The sequence below is a fragment of the Carettochelys insculpta genome, chromosome 1, assembly GCF_033958435.1.
Source record: "Carettochelys insculpta isolate YL-2023 chromosome 1, ASM3395843v1, whole genome shotgun sequence".
Lineage (NCBI taxonomy): Eukaryota > Metazoa > Chordata > Testudines > Carettochelyidae > Carettochelys > Carettochelys insculpta.
In genome coordinates, this window is record NC_134137.1 from 116168887 (window position 1) to 116189562 (window position 20676).

At 42.9% G+C, this 20676-nt stretch overlaps 1 protein-coding gene across 1 annotated transcript in view; it reads left to right on the top strand.

Annotated features, from left to right (window-relative positions):
• Positions 1 to 20676, top strand: part of MYO16 (myosin XVI) — a 622320-nt gene that overhangs the window by 178271 nt on the left and 423373 nt on the right. Inside the window, exon 4 of the mRNA XM_074983196.1 lies at positions 778 to 921. Coding sequence (XP_074839297.1) covers positions 778 to 921 — 144 coding nt within the window. The remainder of the gene's footprint in view (positions 1 to 777; positions 922 to 20676) is intronic.

Here is a 20676-nt window from a genome sequence, read left to right on the forward strand (position 1 = left end):
TGTCTAACAAGGAAGGCAACTACGATTAATGATTTTTGTTGTGTGAAGTGGACTAAGATTGCCAATCATTTCACAAAGGCCGCTGGACAAACATCATAGTGCAGGGATTATTTTATTTTTGTTGCTACACATCTGGGCTGTTTTCAAACCCTGGTGAACTAGAGGAAAAAGACATTGCAACCGATTATGAATGCCTGGGGCTCTGCCAACCACTCTGTGATTTGTTCTGTATGTAATTTTTTAGAAAAGGTCATACCCTGATTTGTAATGAGGTAATTTAATCCTGGGTAAATCCTGTTCCCTGTATAACTGTGGAAGGCCCTGCCTTCAGCAAATTTGGTGTAGTTCTGTTCTACAAGCCATAGGGAATCTTATGGATAGTACAAGAGTATGCACCAGTGTTCTCGATAAGCTGAGAGCCTGGGCGGCCACTCAGGAGAGATTCAAATGCCACTGCACTGATTAACTGAAGTCCCACAGCAAGTAGCATGTGTTTCTTCTGATGGTGCACATCTGTACTTGCTTCAGTGCACATAACATACATTCCACCTATGGATGGCAAGAATTAGAGGGAACATTAGCATGTACCCAGTGTACATCACAGAATTTATTTGCGTGGATCCAACAGCCCCCTGCAGAAATCAAAACTTAACCTTCAGTGCATTATCGAATCACTGTCTGTATTATGTAGAGAAAAAACACGAATTGGAAAAGTACATTGATAAATTCAGTTGTACCTTGTGTTAATTCCTCTGTCTAATCTCTTCTCTCTTCCAGTGTGCGCGTTATGATAATGCCTTTGCTGCAGAAATTCTGATTGACAGAGGAGCAAATGTAAATCATCAGGATGAGGATTTTTGGACATCACTCCATGTAGCTTGTGCATGTGATAATCCTGATATCGTTCTGCTACTGTTGTTAGTAAGTAAAACAATTCACAGCACTGTTCTCGAAAATGAAGCATAGTATGCAAAGACTGAGATCTGAAATGGTTCTGTGAATGCAACATACAATGTCACTAATCATATAATTGAAAAATAAAGTACTCCCTTTATCTTGGTTTTCTTAATTATATTTTACTCTGATTCCAGGACACACAGAGTCTGCAGTAAGAAATGTTTCAGTTCTGTAAAGTGACTACAATGTAAACCTCATGTCAAGTTGGTTTTGTTTAGTTTAGTTTAGTTTTGTTGTGTTAGGAGATGGTGTATCTGGGTTATAGGTCAGTTCTCAATGGGACAGGCTGATGATTTCCTGTCTCCTTTCTGTTAAAGGCCCAGCTGACCTGCCCCCCCTCCCCCGGGTAGGATCCAAACCACTTCCCTGCTCAAGCCCCTCCTCCCCGCCCCCCCGCCTGGGGCAGCCCAAAAACTCCCCCAGCAGCATGGCCCCCGAGTCATCCTCCCAATGGCTTAGTCCCTTGTGTGCCCCAAATCTGCCCCCCATGGCTTACCCCTCCTGCATGCCCCTGAGCCACCCTCCCCCACTTGGCTTAGCCCCCCACGTGGCCTCTGAGCCACACCTCCTACGGAGCTCCAACTCCCCTCCGTGGCTTAACCCCCCTGCCCAGGGGGCCACAACCTGCTCCCCCAGTTTATACCCCACTCCCCCACAGCCCTCAACCCTACCTTGCTGCTGCAGCCTCCATCTGGCCACCAGCATTTCAGAGCCAGGAGGGAGTGGAGGAGTGGTCAGCCAGGCTCTTAAAAGGTCAGGTGCGGCTTGGATGCAGCCGCCTAGCCAGTTTTTGGAAAAACGTGCCGGAACACCATTCTGGGCTGTTGTGGCAGAAAAAAAGCCCTGAGTATAGATGTGTGGAATGAGGGGGCAATGGAGTTTGTTGCATGGGTAGGTTCCTGGGTTAGTGCTTCTGTGGTATGGTGTGTGGCTTCTGATGAGTATCTTCTTGAAGTTGGGTGTCTGTGGAAGGCCGGTTCTCTTTTACCCAAGACTTGTGAGAACACATGATCATGTTCCAATATAGGCTGTAGATTGCCAATGATGCATTAAAAGAATTTAAATTGAGGGCTGTAGGTGATAACAAGTGGTGTTCTGTTATTTTCCCTCTTGGGCCTGTCATGAAGCAGGTGATGTCTGAGTACTCATCTGGCTCTCTCAATCTGTTTCTTTACTTCCTCAGGTCAGTAATTAAGTTTTACAAAAGCTTGATAAAGATCTCATAGGTTTTTGTCTCTGTTGCTGGGATTGGAGCAGCTATGGTTGTTTCTTAGGGTTTGGCTGTAGATGGATTGTGGGATGTGCCTTGGATGAAAGCTGGTGACATGTAGATAAGAACAGCAGGCATTGTGCTTCTGGTAAAAAGATATATTAATGTGGCCTTTGTGCTATAGAGTCCAGGAAATGGATCTCTTGTGTGGAATAGCCAAGGCTGATGGTGGGGTGGAAATTTGTTGAAATGCTTGTGGAATTCTCCAAGGGTTTCCTTACTGTGGCTTCATATGATGAGGATGTCATTGGAGCAACATAAGTACAGGAGAGATGCTAGGGGAGCTGAGGAAATGTTCTCGATCAGCCATAAAAAATGCAGGCATATGGTGGGGCCATGTGGGTGCCCATAGCAGTGCTGCTAACTTGAAGGTATAAATTGTCCCCAAATTGGAAATCATTATGGGTGAGGATAAAGTCACATAGCTCAGCCACCAGATGTGCCCCAGCATCACCATGGATTGTAGCACCCACTAGCTTGTAGTCCATCCTCATGGGGAATATTGGCATAAGAAGTGTCTATATCCATGCTAGCAAGAGTGGTGTTTTCAGGAAGATTATAGGTGTTCTGTAGTTTCCTCAGGAAGTCAGTGGTGTCTCAGAGATAGATAGATAGATAGAGATAATTGATGGCATAGGGCTTGAGGACAAAGTCAACATAGCAAGAAGTGAAATTAATGGTGCCTACTCTAACCTGACTATTCAGTGTTAAAAGCCTACCCAACTTCATTTAGACATCTGTTGGAGCTAATATCTCACACATTCACACATCCTTTGTTAATGTTGATATAGATTTTTGTAATATACTTCTCCTTTCGTGTATGAAATATTTAACAATCTTAACTTAAGTAATTACAATTAGCATCTGAGTTAGCACCTAGTTGAAATGAATCAGGTAGTTTACATCTTTGAGTTGTTGTTGGCTGTTTGCAAACTCAGGCAGGCATCTTGCATGGTCCACACAGATCATCTGGAAGGAAACTTTTCTTCCAAAATTTTGAGGAAGAGGAGACTTCCAGAAGGATGGCTTCCTTCTGGAAGATCTCCACAGGCTGCACATCTCCATGTGTATTTTGGAGTCTGGAAGAGCTGCTTCTGGACTCTGAATCATGCGGCCATATGCTAATGAGGCACAGGAAATTTTCATCTGCATCTCATTAGCATCTTCCAGACTGCTCATTATCATGTTGTTTTTGGAAGAAGTGGCATATATAGACATAGCCTTAGAAAATCAGGTCCTTTTTTGAAAGAAAACACAGAGCGTCCACACACAAAACGCACTCTTTTGATCTGAAATAAAAAAATTGCAGCTTTTCTTCTGGAAGCCCTGGATCAGGAAGGGCACCCTCTTTCAAAACCTTCTTTTTTTGGGGGGGAAGGTAAAAAAAGCATGTATAGACATTCTGAGGGCCTTTTTTCAAAAAAGCAGTCTTCATGGCACAGGATTTTTCTATTCCTCACCCGTTCTTTCAAAAAAGCGAGGACTGTGTGGATGGTCTCTATTGAAAGAGCACATTGATATTTTGATCCACTTTTTTGTGTGTGGACATGCTCTTTCAAAAGAAGATCTTCAGGAAGGTCATCTTTTGAAAGATCAATGTAATGTAGAGGCATCCATAGTGAACTAACCCATGTAATTCACCTTTTACTCATCTGCTTCTTCAAATCAGAGCCCTTCTTGAAAACCAGGAAAAAAGATGTGCTTTGAAATATTCTTGCCAATCATCAGGGTCTAGACCTGTCAGGCCAAGGTGGAAAGAGCTGTTGACTGCAGAGAGACTCTCAGTGAAAATACCCTGTCATCAAACCCTCCATTTAAATCAGGGTATGCTATTTTGAGTGACACTTCTGATCTCAACTGCTGTGGTACCTGCTGAGAAAGGAAGTGCTTTCTTACATAAGCAAGACCTAAAACATTTAGAAATTTATAGGTGAAAACCAGCATATTGAACTAGATCTGGAAAAAATGCAGATTGTTATACAAATATAATGCATTTCATGAGAACGTGTGTAAGGAAATTGGCTGCTGAAGTTCCAAAAGGTTTTCTTACACTCTAATATAGAGAATTCTTGTCATCCACTCTTGAAGTGACAATGGCCTGAATAACTGTAATCTGACTGAACCAAATGAAGTGAATCTGAGCAAAATTTTTGTAATATTCTTTTGAGGTTCATATGGAATAATGCACTCTTGTCCTAACACTAGATCTGCCAAACAGTGGGCTCAGATAGTTGCTTTCACCAACCCACTAGTGTTTCCTCTCACTGACCTGAGTATCACCATATGATTTCTTAGAATCTTGTTGAGTCTTAGTCTTTTGTAATCTCTGAATTAATTTTTGGTTGCTGTTTTCTGCAGCAAGATCCATTTGTTAATGGTCCCATTAAGTGCAATAGGTATGTGTACAGGTTTCTGGGTTTGTGTGTGAATGTTCTTAAATCACAGCTGTCAGATATGATAGAGTGGGAGTAGGCTACTATAAACATTATCATTATTTCTGCCAAATAGTGAGAAATCTCTGGCAGCTAGTATCTACATGTTTTAGACCACATTCATGCTACCTTAACCATTATAGCTCAATACAGTTTATTTTATAGTTCTCCTTGAGCATCCTTTGCAGTTTGAGGCATATAGATAAAACTGAGCCGCTAATGTTCACCCTTTCTCCATAGACTCTTTTGTTGGGCTTTTCAGGTTGAGTGAAAGTGGCTTAGAACATTGTGAGCAGACTGTACTGTCATATAGAAATAGATATGTATTTTCCTTTCTTTCTGATTAATTTACAGTACACGTAAAGAAATCACAGACACACATGATCAGGAACATCTGTTCCCTGATTAAATGGGGTAAAAAAAAATCCTAAAAGAGCCTGTTCTCAATCTCTTTAATTAGAGAAAGTTTGTCTTTTTGAAGCAGAGGAGTGTAATTCCTTATTCAAATCTGCCATTGCACCCTGGGTGAGATTTTGTAATATACTGCTAATGGCTTCAGTGGGAGCAGAATAAGGGCAGTGCTCAGCATTTTTGAAAATCTCACCCCTGCACCCTAGAATTTTGCCTGGAACTACTACAGAATACAGCCCAGTTATTTCAAACAGGCTGCAACCAAATTTCTTTTGCATACCACAAAACACTGTGTGTTTTGATTCCCTATTTATTACAAACCTTGTTTTTCAAAAGGTTTTGAATATCCAAAACCTTACAGCGTACAAGGCTACCCTGCATGTCTGGTAGTTGTGCAAAACAAGAGTATTTCTGTAATTACATATCAACATATAGACAACTTCAACCCTTTTCCTGTTCATTCAGCACTCCTCAGACCCAGACACATAAAACACTTACTTTTCTCCCAAGATTGGGAGTTATAAACGTAATCTAGTGGCAGGAAATTGTTAGATGAACAATAATTTCTAAACTGTGGCATAAATGATATGTTTAGTAACATTTCATCCAAGTGAAAATGGATGGAGAAATTGTAGGGAAGCGTTTATTTCACATACCCAAACCATCTCTGAATGAGCTTCTGATATTAATAATTGCTTTGCCTCGAGGTTGAAGTGTTTCATGATCTGTGTCTAATGTGTCATGCGGGACTGGATAAGATCCATCTGAGCTGCAGGCCACAAATTTACAACACAGTTAAAAAATATAAATAACACTTTGTAAAAGCTCATAAAATCCTTCATTTTGTTTTATTTCTAAATATTCCCCTTTGATTTCTCCGAGTAAGAAAACAATTGCCACATTTTCTCTCTTAATGATTAAACATAAAAGACATACGAAGTGAGTAAGCTAATACCTCCCCACCACAGGCCAAATCTTGCAAGTGTATCATGTGCAAAAATCTAACGGATATCAATGGGAGACAACTGAGTGAGGATTTCAGTACTGGGTACTAAAAAGAAACAGAAGGAAAAAGGGCCAACAATTTTTGATAATTGTACTTAAGTTTGTTGCGCACAATACATACAGAGCCTAAAGGGCCATATAAGTCCCTCGTGAACAGAAGCAGCTAACAGAGGAATTTTGTGATCTAGTAGGGAGGAGAGAATGGAAGACAAAATCTAGGTAGGGCCTGATGAGAATAAAGAAAAGAGAAGTCCCTTTCCATTATATCCCATAAAGGCAGACAGCTAAAAAGTGAGAATTTTAAGTGTTTGTACACCAGTGCTAGAAGACCAAATAATAGGATGGATGAACAAGAGTGTTTTGCATTAATGAGGGGAGTGACATAAAAGCCATCACAGAAATCCAGTGAAATGATGGGAAAATATCAAGGTGAAAAATATAATGGAAGGACAGGACAAATGGTGCTGATGGAGGAGTGTCACTATATATGAAAGAAAACAGAATCAAATAAAGTAAAAATCTTAAATGAACCAAACTCTACCACAGACTATGTATTGATAGTAATTCCATGTTCTAATATTAAGAATATAGTAGTAGGGATGTACTTCTTACTCATTGACCAGGATGGTAATAGTGACTTTGAAATGCTCAGGGAGGTTGGCAAAGTTACTTAAAAAAATAAAGCCACAATAATAATATTCAAAGGAGTAGCTGCATTAGTTTCTTTCAGCAAAAACATAAAGGCTTTGCCTGCATAGCCCCAGAGCATAGCGCTGCTGCTGGCAGTGCTGTGCTAATGAGATTTCTAGAAATTGCAAATAGATCTCCATTTGCATAGCTGCGCAAGATTTCGCTCTCTGCTGCCAGTAAAGAGGCCATGTGGATGTGCCTCTGCTGGCTAAACCCCACTCTGTTGCCAGTCCCTTATCCCTCACAAAATCTCAGGGATAAGGGACTGACGATGGGGCAGGGGGAGGTTATCCAGCAGAGGCACATCCACACAGCCTCTTTACTGCTGGCACCCCCTCTGCCAAGAGTGAAATCTCTCACAGCTATGCAAATGTGGCTCTATTTGCAATTTCTAGAAACTGCCCTATGCTATGCTCCCGGGCTGTGTAGATGTGCTCAATGAGTCCTGTGGCACCTCAGAGACTAACAAATGTGTTTGGACGTAAGCTTCCACTTCATCAGATGCATGAAGTGGAAACTTCAGTTTGGCAGGTACAAATACGCATGCAAAGAAGGGTGTGTTACATTAATAACCACAGTAGTGTGAATTCATTGTTTCATTTATTATAGTACTAAATATTTATGTTTATACAGCATGGTGAAAAATATTGAGGAGGGGATTCTCACAGCAGAATGACAGACTGTTGTTATTTTATGAACTAGTTATTGTTAATAACATAGTTTAAATATCCTAAGTGGTTAGTAACTTAGTTTGGTTAAGAATTAAATCACTCAGCATTTCAGTATCATATCTCCTGCAGCTTTTTGTGGCACACATTAAAGACCTACATTTAGCTCCCAAGCCTCAGTCTGAGTATCACTGCCTTAATGTTTGTAACTTTAAATTTGTGCCTTTCACCACACTGTAATTTTTCCCATAGCCTAATCCTGTTTAACTACAAGTATTTTTCCCTTCATGTATTTAATTTCCTACACCATCCTTTTGCTTGAGTGTTGTTCAATGTGTCATATACAATAATGGTGGTAACACTGTTGTATTTTAGTTGATTTGCCCAATATCTTTACAATAGGAGAAGTAAGCACTGAGCTTTTTGTACATCTTTGCTTCTTCCCTCTGTTCATTTTTCTTCAGACTGATGTCCATTTTTAACCTTTAGGTATACTATAGAAATAAGGATCAGGCAAAGACATTGAAAATGTATGTATAAAAGAGCTGTGAAAAAAACACAGGAATAAATTCTTATCATAATGCCTGGAGTTGTCCCTGGCCCAGTGTCTTGTCTTTCTTTTTAAGGCCCTAATAGTTATTAGATCCTTCTGAAGGAAACACAGGCTTAGAAAACTTTGATGGTTTAATCTTATAATGAACTATCATTTCTTTCCTGCAACTCAATATGGATTGCTTTATAAAAGTCTTTAGGACTTACTATTCCTCCTAGTTTTTGAGTGTTATTGAAAATTCATTCATCTGCATAATAGTAGTAGTAGGCATCCTTCGATCCCAAGGGGTCATGGGTTTGCGCCCCACTTGGACTGATTCAAGCAGCATCTTCTGTGGCTGTGCAATCCAATCTGGGAGTGGCAGTCCTTTCCACATTGTGAGCAGCAGTAGGCAGATGTCGCTACGGTATCATGGGCACGGATCTTCCTGAGGGTTCTCCTGTCTTCTGCTTCCTTCACCAAGGTAGTTTCATACATGACAAGAGCTTCCTTCACTCCCTGTTTCCAGGCATGTCTGTCTGAGGTGAGCGAATGCCAGGTGTTCACACTGATAGAGAGAGCGCTGAGGTCACGCTTGCACGTGTCCTTGTAGTGCAATTTAGGTCGCACTTTTGGCTTCTTTCCAGATGCCAGTTCGCCGAAGAGGAGGTCCTTCGGTATTCGGCCATCCAATATGCATGAGCCATGGCCCAGCCAGCGCATACGCCTCTGTTTGAGAAGGGTGAACATGGAGGCGGTGCCTGCCCTCTCAAGCACTGCGCTATTGGGGACCTTGTCCTGCCATGAGATACCGAGTATGCGCCTAAGGCAGCACATGTGGAATGTGTTGAGCCGCTGCTCTTTTTTTGAGCGCAAAGTCCATGTTTCACTGGCATACAGCAGTGTGCTCAAAACACAGGCTGTGTAGACCTGCACCTTGGTGTGTACAGTGAGCTTATTGTTAGCCCATACTCTCTTCGTCAGCCTGGAGAAAGCTATGGTGGCTTTTCCAATGCGCTTGTTGATCTCGCTATCAAATGACAAGTTGTCCGAGATCGTCGAGCCTAGGTACACGAACTCATGGATGACTTCCAGTTCATTGTCTGCATAATAGGGTACCCCAAAAGAGCACGGCACTTATTATTTTTATTTTATTGATTCACAGTCTGGCGGTTTTAAGCAAGTTAATCACAGGATGTTTAATCAGCTGATTGCATGGGAAAAGGAATTCAGTAAACAGAGAAGTTAGTTGCCCTAGGGATGATGATGTTTTTTGTTTTTTTATGCTGCCATCCAGCAACAGTGTTGAGGGTCTCCATGTGTTGCATCCTTTTCACCTCCCCTTTTCACCTCCCCCTAACTTTTCTAGTCAGATCAGGGGTAGGTAGCCTCTGGATTGCTGGCTGCATGCAGTTCATCAGGGTTAGCCAGTGGCAAGCTGCCAGTGGCTAATTCTAATAAACAGTGTGTAGCTTGCAGACTGGATGTTCCCCATTCCTGGTTTAAATCATAAGTTCTTCCATTGGGTTTTGTATAGTGCTTAGCACAATAGACCTTCATTCTTGAATGGACCATAATACATATGATAATGATTCAAATAGTATTGCAGCAGTCAGTTAGGCAGGGGTTGGCTTATAAATACATGAGAATAGTTGTGTATTGCCTTAATAAATTCTAATAGTTTCTTTTAATCATGTTACTAGAAAAGACAGAAGTTTAATCACTGTCTGTTGAGTGAATGTGTTTTTTTTTTTTTGTTCAGCTAGATTTTGTTACCTGAAATTGATGGATAAAATTATTTCCTGATTTTGGTGGCTAAGATTCTGTTTGCTTCAAAGGACCTGTACTAGAACTGTATTTGGCCCAATATCTTTATTTTTTAAATAAATCTGGGAAAACTGAGCTTCTTGTGAGTATGTAAGAGGGAGTTCTGCTTGAAAAATCCCTGCATTAGGTTTACAAGCCCCAACAGCAGCAATGTTAGACTAACTTTCTGAGATGGATAACGCCAATCAAGATTTCAATTCATTTGGGCATTTTGAAGTGCTCCCTGAATCAATAGACAGACTTGCAATTTTGCTGACCTCCTGCTCTTCACATTTTTTATTTCTGTCTTGAGAACTGACCATCTGACTTATGAGTAATGCAGCACTGAAAAGCAAATTGAAGGAATGGTAGAAAGAGAATATGGAGTACCTTTACGCTTCAGTGAGATTTAGGAGGGAACAATCTGTTGCACACATACAAAATGGGAAATCACTGTCTAGGAAGGAGTATTGCAGAAAGGGATCTAGAAGTTACAATGGACTACAAGCTAAATGAGAGTCAACAGTGTGATACTGTTGCAAAAAAAAAAGGCAATCATCATTCTGGAATTTATATACAGAGGTGTGGTAAGCAACACATGGGAAATAATGTGGGTGTCACATTCCAGAGAGATGTGGATAAACTGGAGAAGGTTCAGAGAAGAGCAACAAAAATTATTAAAGGTCTAGAAAAGCAAAGACTGAGATGGGACATGACAACAGCTTTCAAGTACCTTTTAGGAGGCACAAAGAGGAGGGCAAAAAATTATTATTCTCCTTAACTTCTGATAAAAGGACAAGAATCAATGGGTTTACATTGCTGCAAGGGAGATTTAGGTTGGACATTAAGAAAAGCTTCCTAACTGTGAGTGTGGGTAAATACTGGAATAAATTGCTTATGGATCTTGTGGACTCTACATCATTGGAGATGATTAAGAGGAGGTTGGATAAACACCTGTTGGGGATAGTCTATATGGTGCTTGGTCCTTCCATGACTGTAGGGGATTGGACTTGATGATCTCTCACTGTTCCTTTCAGTTCTAGTATTCTATAATTTTTCGATTCTCTACTTGCAGGGCCTCTCAGATGCACTTAAGTGCTGCATTTTTATAGCTTGGTGTAGGAGATGCTTGTTGTTAATGGTTTATGACGAATTTAACTATTATAAATGACAAGCAAGATGCTTTTGATTACTGAAGTTGTTACTGTGAACAGTGTTAGAACGAGGAAGTGATGAAAAAGCTGGTTCTCAAAATGAGGGGCCCTGTGCATCCACACGCTGATGTTTAGCTATCTTGACTTGTAAACACTCCCATAAAAAAGAAATGTTTGTTCTTTGCTCTAAGCATTGTTGGAAATAAAGCTGTAAATGCAGATTGTACTGCTTCTGTGTCCCTCCATCTCAACCTTGTCAATCAGCAAGTTATGTATAGCAATTGCCAATAACTCAATAGCAATAAATAAATAAACAAATAGAAACCCACCATGTTTTAGATTCCTCATCATAGTCTTCACATCCACTCAGGGGTAGTAGCAATGAGAAAGTGAAATCCAAAGGTGAGAAGCCCCTTACGGAGAGTGTCTCTCCAGCTGCTCCCTGTCGCTGAGTCAAGTGGGGGAGAGAGACCGTCTTTAAGTAGGATAAGTAAGTCCTAGGCCATTTACAAAGTGCAATGATTACGGGTTCTTGGAAGAGAGAAGTGAAATGAATTTGAATGAATTTTTGAGCTTCAGAGTGAGTAGAGGAAAATGCAGTAGTGACGGAATTGATCAAAAAATGTCATGATGTGCTCCTCTGAATATTGGTGTGTAAAGTCAGTAAGAAAGCTGCTTCAGTAAAACTGACTTATGGATTGAAAGCAGATAGCTTTGGTGAAGGGTAACTGCAGGGTTAATAGAGATAATAAGGGAAGTGACAGAAGAATCAGTAAAAATGCTTGTGTTTGTTTATATGTACCTTTACAATTTTATCAAACAGGAGAGGAGAAAATACAGTGGAATGGAAGTCTTAAATTTAGAATAATTGCTGGTAGACTCGGTCACTGAGAATGAGGTACTAAATCAGTTCAAGGGACATCACAGTAAACTAATGAGATCGGGTTACAAAATGAAGCATAGACATTAAAGATGTAAAATGAAGAACAATGGAGGTGTGTGAGGCTTTTTTTTGTTTGTTTTTTTGAGAGGGTGGATAATGAATTTCTCTGGAAGGTAGGTTGTTTGTAACTCTAAAATGGAGGTTGTTCATAATTCTGAAATGTTCAGAACACTGAACAAAATTGTGTGGTTATTATTTCAAAAGTTTACAGCTTTTTACATTGAGTTTATTTAGTTTTTGAACTTTACAGTGCAGAAAATGTTGCTTTTAATCATCTTAAATGAGACAAGCACAAAAGTCATTTCTTTACATTGTTAAATCTTTATTTTTCTAAGCTAATTTTTGTAGTACATATTATACTTCCCAAAACTGGAATTCCCTGGTCCAGAAATACCTGTGGTCCAGCACGACCAGGGATATTACCGGACCAGAGAGGCCTGGCCGAGAGGCTATTGAAAGGAGGGCCTTTGGCTGGGAGTCCTGCCAGACAACAGCCCAGTGACGTGAGGCTGGTGGCTTGGTGCAGGGGAAGCTGAGGGCTTGTGTCCCTAGGGTCAGCAGCCCAGCTGTGTCTGGGGTCAGGCTGGCTGCAGGTAAGGGGGACGCTGGGTCTGGAGGTAGGGGAGCTGAAGGTAGGGGACCAGTAGGTTGTGGAGCCGATGACAGGGAGTGGCAGCAGGCTGTGGGGGCAGCAGCCTAGGATCCCAGAGCCGGGGGATCTCCCTTCATCTGGTAAATTCCCTCATTTGGGACTGGTCAGGCCCCACGGTTGAGGAAGGAGCCGACTTTAAACAAAAAATGGGAACTTGACATACACCAGAGATGGAAATTAACAAATATATGTCCACCCACTGAATGGTGCTAACATTACAATATATTAACAGATTTGATAAAACTTTGTGAAAATAATACATTAACCTATTAATATGCTTAATTAGGGATAAAGACCTTGACAGTCACATGCTATCATTATGGCTACAGTTACACTATTGAGTTATGCTGAGAAAAACCCAGATATGTTGACCAAATTGGTGGCATGTCGACACACAAAATGCTTTTTGTGAACAGTTTGTCAGCAAAACTCATCGCTTTCTCCAGAAACATTCTGCCTGTCAGCCAATAGGCATAATGCTGCTGTTGACAGATCCTGTTGACAAAAAAGCTGGGCGGACACTCTGGGGGGGGTCTTCTCTCAACAGACACGGCATCTAGGACAATGGGCAGCCCTGTCTGCTGTGCTTCCGGGTGCCTGTTTTGTGGAGAGAGCGACCAGGCAAGTCCGCTCTCCCAATTGGCTTTTGTGTGTGGCTGCACTCTGTTGACAGTTTTGCTGGGAAATCTCTTCCCACAGTGACTTCTGTTGACAGATTGTTGTCGTGTAACCATAGTAACCAGAGCATGGGTGTGTCTACACTAGGAACTAACTCTGAAGTTAGGTACTACTTTGAAGTAGTCACCGGAGAGTCTACACACATTTTCCCTTACTTCAAAGTTAACTTCGAAGTAGGGAGACCAACTTCAAAGTCCTTACTCCATTCCTGGGAATGGAATAGTCCCCTACTTTGAAGTAGGTTATGTGTAGACTCTCAACTTTGAAGTTGCTTACTTTGAAGGTAAGTATCGGAGGGGTAGCCGTGTTAGTCTGGATCTGTAACAGCAACGAAGGGTCCTGTGGCACCTTATGGACTAACAGAAAAGTTTTGAGCATGAGCTTTCGTGAGCACAGACTCACTTCATCAGATGCAACTTCAAAGTTCTTTTTGTAGTGTAGACACAGCCCATATGTCTCAAGTATTTGTGTTCTATTTTGTCCTATAAAATACTTTGCTGGCCTTTTGAAAGAGAAAAAAAAAGTATAGAATGCCTATGTATTTAATAAGTTTTTTCCTACAGAGGAACTTTTAATAATGTAGGTGATTAATATGCCAAATATATGCATATTTGTTGAGTGCTATTTGTTAAAAGGATCATATTCTCTATCCAATTTGATCTTTGTCCATAATATTTGATCATTTTTCTATAGCTAGATTAGGATATTGTGATTCTAGAAATACGGCATTACATTCTCTGTCTGGAAAATTTTGAGTGTCCTGTGCATTCCTGTGGGGGAGTGGGGGCAACAAACTTGCTTGGGCCCTGGGCAAGGAGGGAGAGGGGCTCCCCATGCTCCTGGAAGGAGTGGGAGCCTCAGGAGGAAGGGGTGGGGGTGGGGGGCCCAGAGCTTGCTGTTCCACAATGTTGCTGTTGCTTGGCAGTTCTCAGAGCTGCCTGGAGCAAACCATCCACTACTCTGATGGTGATTAAAAGGGCCCCGGGCTCCAGTTGCTGCTGCTGCCACAGTAACAGTGGTAGCAGCCATAAGTCCTGAGCCCTTTTGAATTGCCAGGCCCCAGAACTGTCCCCTTTGCCCCATACTCTGTCGGCTGGCCTGATTACCGGTCCCAGATGCAGTAACTTCATAGTTCAGAGTCTGCTTGGGTGGACCAGTTCTCTAATGACATTGTATTATTCTGGAAGCCAGTTTTCTTTTGAGTTGAGATGACTGGCATTTTAAGCTTTCTAGGTTTGGTGCTATTTCGCAGAATGTAGAGTGAATCAATTTAATTACAATCCTTCAGGACACCGTTATTCAGACTGCATATTAATGTGCTGTACAGCACGTAGCTTGAACTCTTGGAATATCTCAAGGTTATTAATCACCCCTGTGAATTTAACACATTGCAAATATCCAAATTAGTTGACTTAGTATTTTGGAACTATTAGCTGCTTACAGTAGCATAATCCACTTAAAATTCACAGCTATTGCATAACGTACACAGTAATCACTTCGTACATATCATTGAACCTCTCAGAATTTCTAATGCACAGGGAGATGACATACATCCTTTTCTTTATGGACGCCATCCTTATGTACCTTATTCTTTTAGATTTCATCACCTACACCTTGATATCAAAGTGGCAGCATCCAATCACATATGTGAAACTTTCATTTATCCTAATGTATTATTTGCCCTCTTCTCCTCATGAAACAAAAGAAATTGTATGAGGAGTCAGTGAAAGGCAGGATAGGCATGGAAGACATAAAGCCAATGTATTTTAGCTGCTTAGCAACTTGAGTTTGGGCCAGGTGCATGCCAATCCTCAGCAGCATGACAGGAACAGGGAGAGGTCTAGGTTGTTGAACAGTTGCACAGATACAACTCATTATTTACCCAGTTAGTTGAAGTTGAAGGGGAAGGACTTATTCCTTCCAGGAAGGGAAGCAAATTGTCTTAACTTAGTGATGATATCTCTTTAGATTGTTTGGAGTCCAAAATTTGGAAGCCTTGAAGAAAGCATGTAATTAAGAGCAAGGTACATTATATCAGACTTCTGTCCATCTTCTTTGGCAACAGCCCAAACCTGATAACCAGAGGATATTTGCCAACCTCAATTTTCCAGCAGAAATGAACCTACCTATCTCACAGAACTGGAAGGGACCTTGAGAGGTGATCAAGTCCAGGCCCCTGCCCTCACCACAGAACCTATCACCATCCCTGACAGATTCTTTTTTTTAAAACTATTTGCACTAGATCCCTAAACGGCCCCCTCAGGAGCTGAACTCACAACCTTGGGTTTAGCAGGCCAATCCTCAAACTGCTGAACTATCCCTCCCACATAAAAAATGACATTACTCCCACTGGAGAACATGGGCACCAATCCCACTTCCTCTCACATGCTAAGCAAGTGCTCTGCCATTTGAACTAATTCCCCTCTGTATGTGCCTTTACTTTTTGATGACTCCAGTGTAAGTTATGATTGATCTTCGTTCGTATATTATACAAACATTAACATTTGTCACAAAATAACCCCCCCGGTTTTAAATCCACCTAGGCCGCGTCTACACATGCATGCTACTTTGTAGTAGCGGCGCCAACTTCAAAATAGTGCCCATCACGGCTACACGTGTTGGGCGCTATTTCGAATTTGAAATCGACGTTGGGCGGCGAGACGTCGAAGTTGCTACCCCATGAGGGGATGGGAATAGCGCCCTACTTCGAAGTTGAATGTTGAAGTAGGGCACGTGTAGACGATCCGCGTCCCGCAACATCGAAATAGCGGGGTCCGCCATGGCAGCCATCAGCTGAGGGATTGACAGACGCTCTCTCTCCAGCCCCTGCGGGGCTCTATGGTCACCGTGGGCAGCAGCCCTTAGCCCAGGGCTTCTGGCTGCTGCTGCTGCAGCTGGGGATCCATGCTGCATGCACAGGGTCTGCAACCAGTTGTCGGCTCTGTGTATCTTGTGTTGTTTAGTGCAACTGTGTCTGGGAGGTGCCCTTTAAGGGAGCGGCTTGCTGTTGAGTCCACCCTGTGACCCTGTCTGCAGCTGTTCCTGGCACCCTTATTTCGATGTGTGCTACTTTGGCGTGTAGACGTTCCCTCGCAACGCCTATTTCGATGTGGTGCTACCCAACGTCGAAGTTGAACGTCGACGTTGCCAGCCCTGGAGGACATGTAGATGTTATTCATCAAAATAGACTATTTTGATGTCGCTACATTGAAATAAGCTATTTCAATGTAGCATACACGTGTAGATGTAGCCCTAGGGTATTTGATTCAATGACTTTTGCTAGCAATAAATTCAACAAGCAGACTACACTGTGTGAAGCAGAATGTCATGCTTATGCAAAGTAGAAGTACCTTTTTGGTTCTAAAATTAGCAGTATTAACTTCATCTAGTGACCTTTCATTCTCCTTTTATGAGACAAAAACTCATCACTTTATACTGTATCTGTCATAATTTGAAATGGTTAAAATTACATTAAATTTAAAGGAAAGTGAGCTTCTGTACTGTTATCAGAAGAGCTCAGTGTTGGGATTGTTTGGTTTTTTTTTTGTCAGACTTGCAGCTTAAATCCCATGTACATGAGTCGATGGGGAAAAGCCAGAATTTAGTTTCACTCTCCAATGGTACTTTGAAAGTCCCCTTGTAATTAATCTCCTTTTCTTGCTAAATAATTCTAGGATTTACAATCTCTTATTGTACACACAACCTGCTATACTACTGCCAATATTTGCCACCCTTTTTTGTGACCTTTTACATTTCTGCTGTAATACCTTAAGGATAAGCGATTAAAACAAAATGCAGTTCTCAAAGATGATACTCTTGCAGGTGATGTCATACTCTGCTTTTCTATCCCTTCTTCAGTGCATCTTTTTTGTATCTCATTTGTTGTACAATTGTCAAACCCATTCTTTGAGCTAACCCCAATTATTTTTACAATACTTTGAAAAAGAAATTTTAATTTAACAAGTTCAGACTGAAAGTTTTGTGTTGGTGGACTTCAGCAAGCACTCTCCAGATATTTGCACCATTCAGAAAAATTGTACATTTTTAAAAGTGGAAACAAGCCATTAAAGAGGCAAGCCAGGTGTGCTCTCTGGAGCATCTTACATTGTTATCCACTACCAGAGATGAAAGGAAGGTGGCGCTTCCTTGTGTACTTCTCCACTAAGAGCCAGCTGGGGTGTTCTGCTTCCGGAGGAGGTTGGATGCGATCCCAGCCAGGCTACTGGGTCTCTTCTGCAGGCTGCTGTGTTAAACAGCAGGCCGGTGAAAGGGGCCGGCTGGGAGTGTGCCTCTCGCTGGTCCGGGACAGCCCAAGTCCCAGCCCCGAGCCATCCCTCATGTGCCCTTGATGGAGGACAGGGATGACTGGTGCCCTGCCCCCCATTCCTCCTGACGCTGCTTGTTGCTCCCTGTTCTCTTCCCATCACTCTGAGGAAGTGAGAAGAAAGTGCATTTCTGCGTTCCTCTCCCTCCTAGTTGGTGAAGGGAGGTGGCAGAGGAGTGTGTGACCCCCGTGGTGAGCTGTCTTCTCACTCCCAAACAGGGATGCAAGGGGAACAACAAGCAGCATGGGTAGAAATTGTGGAGGGGGGGTCCTTCAGCCCCCTTGCCATCCCTAAAAGTCACAGTTCCTCCCTGCACCCCCACCATGCCCCAGTCTCCCACTCTGAGTGCCCCACATCCCAGCCACCTGCCCTGATTCCTGCACCCCTCCACACCCACCTCAACCCTCAATCTGGAGCCCCACCTCACACCCCCAGCCCTGATTCCTGCACCTCCTCACATGCAGTCTCCTGCTCTGAGATACGCTCCACAACCCCCTGCTCTGAGCCCCGCACATTTTGCCCCGACACACTTAAATTTCTTACAAGTGCTGTCATACTACGGTCCCCAACCTTCTGCTTTGATTCCCCCCCACAGAGGAACATGACAACAGTCCATCTAAGAAATTTATTATTTTAACCCCTGCCCACTACCTTCAATGCTGACCATCATTCCACCTCGCTTACACCTCTACCCAAACTTACCTTTGCATTCTCATATGCTTCTGTAATAGAAAAGAATGGAAGGAGATAAAGCTTTCTCATTGCCCCCCAGTTCTCGCTTCTTTGTCCAGCACATGAAAGATGTAAGTTGTTCAATGTCTCTCTTTGAACAACTACTCTGGAGTGATAAGGGCACCTAATTCCCATTTCAAGGCACTATTCTATTTCACCCTTCTTCCTGAGGGGCAGGGTGTGACCTAGTCTTACATGGCTGCATCCACACCCACTTGTGTGTCAGTGCTGCTGTGGTTTCCCAGCCAGGTTTTCCAAAGTGTAGGGAGGGTGAGAGTTGACTGATGACACAAGCTGGGGCATGACATATCCTTTTAAAGTCTTCAGCACTCTTTCTTTATTCTTGCTGCTCCCAGCACATGCTTTTGCTGTGCTTCAGACAGGAGCTGTTGAGGCATAACACATCTGAGGGTGGGTCTCCACTTGCCCCCAACTTCAAAGGAGACATGTTCATCAGGGCCGTGGAAGATTACTTAGGAAGTGCTGCAGTGAATACGCAGCACTTCAATAGGCTAATTTTCCCCTGTGGCAACTTCAAAGTGTCAAATTTCGACGTGCCGGCATGCGTAGCTGCAGACGCTTCAAAGTGCCTTTACTCCCCAAGATTTTGAGCAGTAAAGGGACTTCAAAGTAGCGCGGACTCTTTGAAGTGTCTGCGGCTACATGCATGCTGGCTCTTCCAATTTTGAAGCTTTGAAGTTGCCATGGGGAGAATTAGCCTAATGAAGTGCTGCGTATTTACCACAGCACTTCATTAATAATCTCCTATGGCCCTGATTAACATGCCTCCTTCGAAGTTGGGGGCAAGTGTAGAAAAGCCCCCAGTGTTCTCATGCTCCCTCTAGAGTGATGAGCTTAATAAGAGCGCTACAGTGGTAGGTATTTGAATCCCATTACAAGCTTTCTGTTTCATTATGTCTCTTTAGCTGCGTCTACACGTGCACGCTACTTCGAAGTAGCGGCACCAACTTCGAAATAGCGCCCGTCACGTCTACACACGTCGGGCGCTATTTCGAAGTTAACTTCGACATTAGGCGGCGAGACGTCGAAGTCGCTAACCTCATGAGGAGATAGGAATAGCGCCCTACTTCGACGTTCAACGTCGAAGTAGGGACTGTGTAGACGATCCGCGTCCCGCAACGTCGAAATTGCTGGGTCCTCCATGGCGGCCATCAGCTGGGGGGTTGAGAGATGCTCTCTCTCCAGCCCCTGCGGGGCTCTATGGTCACCGTGGGCAGCAGCCCTTAGCCCAGGGCTTCTGGCTGCTTCTGCGGCAGCTGGGGATCTATGCTGCAGGCACAGGGTCTGCAATCAGTTGTCAGCTCTGTGTATCTTGTGTTGTTTAGTGCAACTGTGTCTGGGAGGGGCCCTTTAAGGGAGCGGCTTGCTGTTGAGTCCGCCCTGTGACCCTGTCTGCAGCTGTGCCTGGCATCCCTATTTCGATGTGTGCTACTTTGACGTGTAGACGTTCCCTCGCTGCGCCTATTTCGATGTTGGGCTGAGCAACGTCGAAGTTGAACATCGACGTTGCTGGCCCTGGAGGACGTGTAGACGTTATTCATCGAAATAGACTATTTCGATGTCGCAACATCGAAATAAGCTATTTCGATGTTGGCTGCACGTGTAGACGTAGCCTTTATTTCCCCCATTAACATACTTCTCCTCCATTAAATGGATTCAAAGCTATTTAACTGATAGTTCTCACATATTGTTGTAAACAAGGAATCGTCATAATCAATATGGTATATTTCTAGTGGGATCCCACAGGAATGGGTGCTTGGTCCCACACTGTTTCATATTTTTTTATGAAAACATAAAATCTCTTTCTTTTTAGATGCCCCCAAAATGAGGGGAATGGTAAATAATGACGACAAAAGGTCACTGAGGTAAGGCACTCTGGAGTGTTTGTTAAGCCTCGTACAAGCAAACACTGTGGCGGTGGCCACATTAGCAGGTCATTTCAAAAGCGAATTCTAAATGAGGGACGATTTTGAAACAAGCAGCAGAGCGACTACACACAAATCGATCATTTTGAAATTAACTTCAAAATAAAAAGGCATTCATGTCGAAGACGTTATTCCACTCCCGTTTCGGGAATAATGCCTCATTTTGATGTCAATTTTGAAATGAAATATGTGTAGTCGCTCCGCCAGCCACCATTTCGAAATGAGAAGTCCTCCCTGAAGCTAGCCCCTCCCTGGAGCACAGAAACACCCTGGCCAGCAGCCAGAGTTCCATGGCAGTCAGCTCCAGGTGCCTTATAGCTGCAGGGACACAGGAACCCTGTGCAGGAAGCTGAGTGTGTGCTGGCAGCCAAAGGAGCACGTGCTCACAGCTGCACACTCACCAGCACACCCCAGAATGGCAGAAAGGGGTCCAGCTGGAGCCATGGCCAGCAGACAAGACCCCCGGGAGACCCAG